The sequence below is a fragment of the Aspergillus thermomutatus genome, assembly GCF_002237265.1.
Source record: "Aspergillus thermomutatus strain HMR AF 39 chromosome Unknown NODE_35, whole genome shotgun sequence".
In the NCBI taxonomy this organism is placed as follows: domain Eukaryota; kingdom Fungi; phylum Ascomycota; class Eurotiomycetes; order Eurotiales; family Aspergillaceae; genus Aspergillus; species Aspergillus thermomutatus.
The window spans coordinates 140,725-150,118 of NW_020798084.1; the positions used below are offsets into that span (position 1 = coordinate 140,725).

The 9,394-nt window shown below is 51.5% G+C and overlaps 3 protein-coding genes across 3 annotated transcripts; 2 read left to right on the forward strand and 1 right to left on the reverse strand.

Annotated features, from left to right (window-relative positions):
- Positions 1 to 972: 972 nt before the first annotated feature.
- Positions 973 to 2,027, reverse strand: CDV56_109035 (uncharacterized protein; the record flags this gene model as incomplete). The annotated part of the gene is made up of 3 exons (XM_026762654.1): positions 973 to 1,271; positions 1,329 to 1,713; positions 1,854 to 2,027. The coding sequence occupies 3 exons, from the start codon at positions 2,025 to 2,027 to the stop codon at positions 973 to 975; spliced, it is 858 nt and encodes a 285-aa protein (XP_026616785.1).
- Positions 2,028 to 3,013: 986 nt separating this feature from the next.
- Positions 3,014 to 7,781, forward strand: CDV56_109065 (uncharacterized protein; the record flags this gene model as incomplete). Its single annotated transcript, XM_026762684.1, has 6 exons — positions 3,014 to 3,091; positions 3,193 to 3,228; positions 3,295 to 3,645; positions 6,226 to 6,598; positions 6,662 to 6,932; positions 6,989 to 7,781. 6 exons carry the CDS (start codon positions 3,014 to 3,016, stop codon positions 7,779 to 7,781), a joined length of 1,902 nt encoding a protein of 633 aa, XP_026616786.1.
- A 491-nt stretch (positions 7,782 to 8,272) lies between these two features.
- On the forward strand, positions 8,273 to 9,165 carry CDV56_109125 (beta-ketoacyl [acyl carrier protein] synthase domain-containing protein; the record flags this gene model as incomplete). The annotated part of the gene is made up of 4 exons (XM_026762744.1): positions 8,273 to 8,660; positions 8,710 to 8,777; positions 8,829 to 8,943; positions 9,032 to 9,165. The coding sequence occupies 4 exons, from the start codon at positions 8,273 to 8,275 to the stop codon at positions 9,163 to 9,165; spliced, it is 705 nt and encodes a 234-aa protein (XP_026616787.1).
- Between the last annotated feature and the right edge of the window lie 229 nt (positions 9,166 to 9,394).

The following is a 9,394-nucleotide window of genomic DNA, read 5'->3' on the forward strand; positions in this document are numbered from 1 at the left end:
AAATGTGTTTTGGAAAAGAAAACAAACCGTCTTAGAAGTAACTATCCAAAGGGGTGAGCTTGCACATATGCGAATCCCATTCATTGTCTTACGCCGGAACACTGACAGGGCCATGTATCACAAGGTATGTAGAAATGCTAGAACAGCACCAAGCACTACTGGTCTGCGGCCTTCAAGAACTATACCGACAGACTTGTCAAGGAGATGGTTGGCCGGAGAAGGCAGTGGAATGCAACAGAGCCGGATATCCCCTCACACATGATATACTCCATCGTCTCGGTATCATTGATCATGTCCCGAACGAACTGAATAGCGAACGACGGCCATGGCCCATGTCCGCCAAACAGGCGCAAATCCAAAACCAACCCAGTCGTGTCATAGAGGGAGCTTTGGCAATTCCCTCATCGCCTCCATTGAGTCCCTCTCTCCCGCCTGACTCTGGCCCGACAATTCCCTGTCACTTAGCACAGGTTGCTGTGGCCCCCGATGTCTCCTGCCATGGCACCCTTCAGACAATGCTGCCTGTGCAAAATGATCACTACCACTTTTCCCTGCAGCAGGTGCAACACTGGCCAGTGAATGACATTATCTGCACACTGGCGCCATATTATAATGGTTTCCCCGTCGGCAACAGCTACTTTCCTCCATGTGGTTGTTTTGAGTCACTATCAGTCATAGATACATGACTGTCAATCTTACCCCATTACATTGCCTCAGAGCTTACTTGATAGTAAACATGAAATAGCCTCGACTCGTCATACCACATAGTCCTCTTCCTTTCAAGGGCTTACGAAAGGGCTTTCCCCGAGAACTTAGGCTGGGAGAGCACTTGAGTTTACAATGAAACGTCCGAGATAAGCAAGAAGCTCGAAGAGATATGGTGGATGTTCAGTGGATGGCCTAGCTGGAAGTTGCAGTCATACTGGATCGTATCGTGGACTGACGGGGTCACTCATCCCTTACTTCGTTGGTTCAATGAAACCCTGCCTGCGCTTTCATCTTCAGTAGCTCTATTAGGGCTGCATCCCGTTTCCTTTGTAGATCCCTAACATCCAGCGTCTCTTCCAGTTTCTCCACCCGTTCCACCAACGAGGCTACTTCGTTTGCCTTGAAATTGAATCTGTGCTTGTCCATATCCTCTCGCCACTCGACCATTGCTGGGCCCAAATGTTTCAGAAGAGCATGGAAACTTCCTCCAGCACCAAGGCTGTTTGTCGTAAGAGGACCGGTAAGTGCCCATCGAAGGCCGAGTGCGGAGGTCATGACAAGATCTAGTTCAGGACGATTAGGGCCGCTTCCTCGCTGAAAGATTACCCATGATGACTGACCTAGATCACTCGCAGAAATCACACCTCTGCTGACCAAGCTGTACGCTTCGCACAGCAGAGCGCCCTGTAGTCTATTTCCAACGAATCCGGGACATTCCTCCGCTACAAGCACCGGCTCTCTGCCCAGTGAGCGATAAAACTCCATTGCTTTCATGACATGTTTTGGTTCGGTCCCAGGATGGGGAACAACCTCCACCAGCGGTACTACATGCGGCGGGTTAAATGGATGGCCGATCAGGATTCGCTCCGGATGGCGCTGGCACTCGGATATGAACTGAGACGAAGGGATTCCAGACGAAGAGGAACAAATCACCGTGTCGGCCGGCGTCCTCTGATCTAGACGCGCAAAGAGCTTTCTTTTGAATTCTAATCTCTCGGGCCCATTCTGAGATATTGTTAGCAACTTGTGCGTGCGGGCCCTGCTATAAGGCTTGCCTCTTGGATGAAGTCTATCTCCCCTAGATAGTCATCAATCTCCTCCACAAACTCATAAGTCGATGTATTCGCTCTCGGAGCAAGGCCCACTCTCTCGAGACTTGGCCAGACATCTGCCAGAAACTTCGAAAGCTTCTCTGGAGCTTCAGGGTTGGGATCCGTAACGATTACTCTGAGACCCTTGCTGAGGAACAGAGCGATCCAGCTCGAGCCTATGACTCCAGTCCCGATCACTCCCACCGTTTTGATAGCCGAAAGTGACATGGTGACCAAGGAAAATGGGTTCAGGTTTGGGAAATAAGGGAAAAGATGCAGCCAAAAGACCGATTCTGATCACAAAGGCGGCTAAGATATGTGGCTGGCATGTCCTAAACGGTACAGAGGAAAGTCGCCTTGCCGGCAAGAAAAGGTCATATTAGTTTCACGATTGAGGATTCTCATCGGGCCGGAAACTCCTCGGGACGGCAGATTGACATACCTCGGTAGTATTGGATATTTGACCCAACTGCGATATCCTAGGGACCTAGACTGCAGCGGGAAGGGCCGCTGCGAAGCGATTGACCAAGCTTGGGAAATCCGTGGAAGTCGCCACAGCTCCCTCCGTGGCTCCCCCTTGCCTCGGACGTTGCTAGTTTACAATCCTCGGTTAGATTCGAGCCTCCAACTACATAAAGATATTTTAGTCTGGGGACGGAAGCCACGTTCAAAATACCGACCTGCATCTAGTTCACACTTCGCTGTGTACTGAATTAAAAAACCGCTCCAGAAGCTACTCGATTCATCCAGCACTTACAGTTGCTTCGATGGCTGACCCGACAGAGACCTTGACACGTATCCAAGTTGCGGAAGATCTGCCATGGGATCCTGATTGTACACACTTTCCAACACTCCGGAATCTCCCATCTATTCCCGGGGCTCCTGAGGGCGCCGCTTGGGTTTGGGGAGAGGATGACTTTGTGAGCAACTCCAGTTTCACGGCGGCAGCCCTGTCCAAACACATCAATCAACTTCCATTCGCCTGACAAGAAACGCTACAGCTAGGAAGACTAAACCTATTGACTCCCCGGAGGGTGAAGGCCGCGATTGCCGAAGTCAAGACTGGTGAATCTCTTAGGCTGGAGTAAGCGATACCCATATACAGCCTCCCTTACCTGACAAAGTTGGTTAATTGTGCCATGGTTAGCCTGCCATTAAATATTCCAGACACACCAGCATTCCACCGTCAAGCCTTTCGGCATACAATCACTGAAATGATCCCCAAAATCGTCTTTGACGATATTTACTCCCTGAATACCCAAAGCGGTACCCAGTGGGACGGTTTCCGTCATGTAAGTCCCAAGATCCCTGACGCTCAATGAACTGCAATAAAGGATCTCTTCTTTTTGAGCTATTGAAGTAAGATGTCTGATCTGCTTTGCTTCCCTGTTAGTTTGCGCATATCCCCACGGAAACTTTCTACAACGGAGTACGTTGCCTGCCCCTGCTTATTTTTCCTTTCCTCCGCTAAAAGTGGCAATTCTCCGTGGTACAGACAAAGGCGTCGGACATACAAGGGCCTGGCGCAAACATGAAATGTAGCATCCATCATTGGTCTGCGCGCGGAATTGCAGGACGTGGCATCTTGCTTGACTATCGCCATTACGCCAAAGTAAATAACCTCCACTACGACCCATACAAACAACACGCCATCTCGTTCAACGACCTACGGAACTGTGGGGCTTCGCAGGGAATAGATATCCGTCCCGAATCGCAGGGTGGCGATATCAAAGTCGGGGATATTCTGATGGTCCGGTCCGGATTCGTGGAGCGATACGCAGAGATGACGGCAGACGAACGCAAGCAGGGTGCCTTGAGACAGGAAGACGACATTGAATGGGCGGGGGTAAGCCAGGAGGATGCTGTGTTAGAGTGGCTCCATGACTGTTACTTCGCGGCGGTAGTTGGCGATGCTCCGACATTTGAATGCTGGCCTCCCATAGCAGGCTGGCATATCCATCAAAACATCCTAGCTTTATGGGGAATGCCTTTGGGCGAGATGTGGGATTTGGAGAAACTAGCCACCAGATGTCGGGAGCGGGGGAAATGGACCTTTTTTGTTACAAGTGCACCCGCAAATGTACCCGGTAAGTTCCTGCTCTCTCTACCTCTGGAAGTGTCTTGTTATTCGGGCCATGGGAAGGCATTGGTCGGCGTGGAATGATTGCTTTATAACGCGGCATATGCGATGGCCTGCTAACATTCTCAATCATAGGTGGCGTGAGCTCCCATGCCAACGCAATGGCAATCTTATAGAACAGATAGATGCCTTTAACCAAGTAGACGGGTATCCAGGCACTATAAGCTGGGGTAGCCGACAATAAGCCATCCCCGTGATAGGATTTTGATAGATCTTCTAGACTAGATACACGTCCAATATTGTCCTATACAAGCGTGCATGACTAGTTCAAAGTGTTATAGACTGAAGTTAATGTGTAACCTGTAGATAGCATCAACGGGAATGGCCATTATAGGCGTGTGGTAGGCTCTTTTCTGTTTCCCGCCATTTTCTGATCACCGCTGCTCGCTCTTCTGCTGATGCAGCACACAGTTCCTCGATTCCTTGTGACAGGCGCGAGCGTAGGATATCCTTTATTTCAGTCTTTGCTAGCGAGTTCCGAGGGCTCTTGTGCAGCCCGTCCAGGGGGGAGCCTGCGAGGCCCCAGACACCTACATGGTCATGTTAGACACTATGTAAGATGCATAAGAAAGGAAGTTTTTATAGAAGCTACAGACAGCATTCTGCACGCCCTGTTCCGTCCGCATCCCTTGGCCGATTTCCTCGGCCTTTTTTCATTGTAATAGGTCTAGTGCCTTGGTAATAGCAGTTGCCTGCTGCTGCTGCCATTACGCAAGACTATACCAGTCGGTCGTCGGCTGGTTGGTTGCATCTGTAGTAAACCCGGAAAGAAGGGTTTATGCGATATGCGAAAGTATCGTCTGCAGAACGGAATGGAACCTGCAAGGGGCGAGGGCAATGCTCAAAGGCCAAGGATTATGTCACTGACAGTTAAGCTTTAGGGATCACCGGGCCAGTTTTGCTTGTGCTGGATCCAGAGTTCAGACTATGGTAGACTGATATAATCCACTGGCAGACTGACTCGGTCTGTCGGGCCAATGTCAATGGACTTGCTCATTGGTTCAGATACCGAGGTTAGTTATAAGTGAAGCATCACAAGTTCACAACTATTGGAAAACTCCTCCAGTATTTTGATATCAGAAACAGTTTGTAATATGTGGGCGCATTATTTAGATAATTCAAATCACAACCAGCCTGGAACATTTGCTAAGGTTGGTGAATCTATTTAATGGGTCATCTAATAGCACAATAGGCAAAGCAACTGAATGATTGCCTATTCCCTATACAATGAATGACCTCAAAAAAATCCTAATCATATAAGCATCTCCCGCGCTCTCCTACTGCATGATACTTAGATCCATACACAGTTCTCGACATCCTCAACTCCCATCAGCCCTACCCAAACCACCACAGACTACTGACACGGTCCTACCCACTGGAAGCGGTATTGCAAAGCACCACCTGACCAGTTCTGAACCACTAGTCCACTAGGTTATTTGCCCCTTCCTGCCAGGTGACGGCCACCCTGCATGGGGACCACATCAACAGGTTACACAACCTCGTATTCGCTATATGAGGGGTAATAGGTAGTGCGTAGGTACCTTATCCTTTGAGACACCGTTGAGGGGTAGAGCCCTGCCAAGGATTCTGGGAAATTGCACTCGACTTTGACACAACAGGGGTGGTTCATCGGTGAAGTAGGAGAGAGTACGACAGCTTCCATGGCAAGTGGTAAGTGCCAAGTGCTGCTAGCAAGTCTCAGGCTGGGGCAACTCCCTCATCAAGATAAGCTCTATGGGTCTTTCGGATAGCTTAGGATCAAACTTCAATCGAGTCCTTCCTTATTAGTCTCTGACAGGAGTGCCGGATAAATAGAATAATAGGCTAAATACCGGTATATCGTCCCGTCTTACAGCTTATATGCATGCGTATATAGCCCCTGGCTGTCCGGCGCCTTCGGAAACCTCGCTTTATATAAGTTACCAGACTTCGGATCCATTGGTTCATCACATCCATTTTCCACAACGCTTGCTACCCCAACAATCTCCAGAACAGCATGATGGACATTGCATCGGAGACTACGCGTCCTGCTGGGGTAACCACGGACGTAACTAACACCAAGGAAAGTGAAGAGCAGCCTGCAACTGGATATGTGCAAGGATGGGCTCTCGCTTCTTTGACCTTGGCCTTTATGTCTATCTGCCTCGTGCTAGCTATTGATAATACCATTCTAGGTTCGTGCTTCCCATAATCTGGCGGAGGGAGCATCAGACCTAATTGTCATACCAAGCGACGGCGGTACCCCATATCACCAGCGACTTCCAAAGCCTTAACGATATCGGCTAGTATGGCTCTTCCTACTTGATCGCGCAGATGGCACTGCTGCCGACCTGCGGCCGCCTCTACGCATTCTATAATATTAAGTGGGTGTACTGCATCTCGCTGGCCGTCTTCGAAATCGGCTCCATCGTCTCGGCAGTCGCCCCGAATTCCATGGCGCTTATCATAGGGCGAGCAGTCTCTGGCCTCGGCGCTGCTGGTTTGGTGAGCGGGACGACAACTATTCTGTCGTATTGCGTGTCTTTGAAAAAGCAGGCGATGCTGTCGCCTATCGTCCTGGGCATGTACAACATTGGATCGGCTATTGGACCACTCGTGGGTGGTTCGATAACCGATAGTAAGGTGCTGACTTGGCGGTTTATTTTCTGGATCAATCTCCGTAAGTCGCTGTCGACGAAGAAGCCCATATCCTCTCCCATAATCACTAGCTAAAGGTTTCAAGCCTTCGGAGCTGTTGGGCTGGTTCTGGTCTGGTTCACCTTGAGGAAACCTCCACCCGCAGTAAAGGGGGACCTACCCTGGGACCAGAAGCTACGTCAACTTGACCTTCTAGGGGCTACTCTGCTGCTCGGTGCAACATCGTGTTTGAACTTGGCATTACAGTGGGGTGGCATCGTCTACCCATGGTCTGATGCCAAGGTGTTCGGGTGCCTGATCGGATTCGGTCTACTCTTGATTACCTTCTTGTGGTTGCAATTCCGAGGCAAAGAAAGGTTGGTTCCTTCTCTTGCAATTTTAGTCCCTACTTACATTGAGGCTACTTATCCAGCATGCCTGCTAATATCAATCCAAGCTCGAATATCCCTCTTCGCATGTTTCGAAGTCGTACCGTATCGGCATCATGCGGCTTCATGATGCTCGTTCAGGTGGCTATAGTACTGCAATCGTACTATTGGCCCATATACTTCCAGTCGGTCAGGAACACCAATGCCAGAGACTCGGGGATCAATCTACTCCCGTTGATCGTGTCGAACAGCCTCGGCACGCTCTGCGCGGGCTCTATAGCGTCGAGATTCGGGCACTATGTACCATTCATGTGGGTCGGACCTCTCGTCTTGGCTGCTGGAGGGGGTCTATATCAACTAGTCCGTGCCGACAGTCCGCGCGGACAGTGGATCGGGTTCCAAATCCTGTCTGGGCTTGGCTATGGCAGCTGTAGCCAAATGCCGATACTGGCTGTGCAGGTTGTCCTCAGCAAGCCATATATACCAACGGGCCTTGTCATGATCATGTTTTTCCAGATACTTGGGGGCGCGCTGGCGCCTAGCGTTGGGCAGAACCTCTTCACTGATGGGCTTCTGCGAAATCTCCGCAAGGTGCAGGGAATAGATGGTGCAGCCGTAGTGGCGGCCGGTGCAAATGGTTTCAGGGAGATCGTTCCTCCCGAGCTGATGAATGCCGTCGTGGATGCATTTAATTCTGCTTTACGGAACGTGTTCTGGGTGGCGCTTGCTACGCCAGCCCTTGCTTGGATAACAAGCTGGGCAATGGAGTGGCGGCAATTGCCTGACTCTAAGAGACAGGTTTCCCAAACTCCAGCCGAGGAGGTCGTGGAGAAATAGCTTGATAGCAATGAAGAGTGGCCTGAGCCCGGCTTCGACAGTGAATATGCCCGGCTCGTCGCATTGTAATCAATAAACTACGAATCCAAGCAATACCTAGGCGGCGATCCATCGGGAAAGAAAACTACGCCAGTACTTAACAGGAAACTCGCAATGGATGCTTGGGCAGATTTGCGTGGAGGCCTGCACTCTACCCACGGCGGGCTGGCGCTTATGCCGGCGACCAGAATCGGATGATAGGTACGCCGACTGCGCATAGCACTTTGGGGTAGTCTGATGGGTGGAAGCGGGCGCTAGGAACGGGACGCCCCGCGACTCCTCCAACATCTATCTCGGCTTGGAAGCCGGACATCCCTCGATGGATCTCCTCCCCATACTCTCCCCGCCAACTTGAGCTCTACTGTAAGACAGAAACTGAGTGACAGGCACGTTTCTTGGGTATAGAGTTGGCATTATGTTCCGCCTCGGTCGATGCTATCTCCACTCTCGGCATGTCTAATTTCGGAGTGATCCCCGCATGGCCCACCTGGAGCGGAGGTCCGACGAACCGCTGGGCTGCCGAGGAGTGGTTTGACGCATACCCTGACAAACAGTCCATGGTCACGAAGCACGGGTTCTTCCTGGAAGAGGATATCTCGCAGTTCGATGCCAAGTTCTTCGGTATTTCCAGCACGGAGGCACACGCCATGGATCCTCAGCAGCGCCTGTTCCTGATGACGACGTACGAGGCATTGGAAGATGCCGCCATCCCCGTCGAGACATTGCGAGGGTCGAATACCGGTGTCTTTGCTAGTATATTCGAGAGGGGCTACGACAGGATGGGACACAAGGACCTGTCCACAATTAGCAATACGCATATGAACGGGACAGGGGAAGCGAGTAGGTTTACGAGGCCCACCCGATTGTCATGGTGCTTACACGGCAGCAGTCCTCTCAAACGGGATCTCGTACTGTTTTGACCTGAAAGGACCATGCATGACTATTGACACTGGCTGCGTAAGAAGCTATTGCAAAGCTGTGGAAAGCGCCATACTAAAAGGCGTATAGTCCGGAAGTCTGGTGGCCCTTCATCAAGCATGCCACAGTCTCAGGCTGGGCGAGTCAGACCTCGCCTTGGTTGGTGGCTCGCAACTTGTTATCCACCCGGATGCTCTCACCATCAGTGAGTTTATTCTCCATCCACTTGAAACGCCCTCCCCACTTCACACTTGAGGCAGAGACTTTGTCCGCACGTGCTGACGTCGACTTAGTGAGCGGCATGGGCATGCTCAACCCCGATGGCAAGTCTTATGCCTTCGACTCGCGAGGCGAAGGGTATGGACGCGGTGAGGGCGTGGCCACGATTGTTCTCAAGCGTTTGGACCGCGCACTCGAGGACGGGTAATATGGTGCAAGACCCCCCCCCCCCCCCCCCCCCCCCGGCGCCTTTGTTCACAAGTAGGGCCGGGACCGAGTCCATGCCGTGCTTGCCAACACTGGGCAAAACCCAGGACGCCAAACCTCCCGCCCCAAAACTCCCAAGAGCGCCCCCCACGCCGGCTTGTCTTTCCCTGTATCCCCGCAGGCGGTGTTTTACCCCGCGGCAGACTGTATTGGCGGGGCCCCAGGCCCGG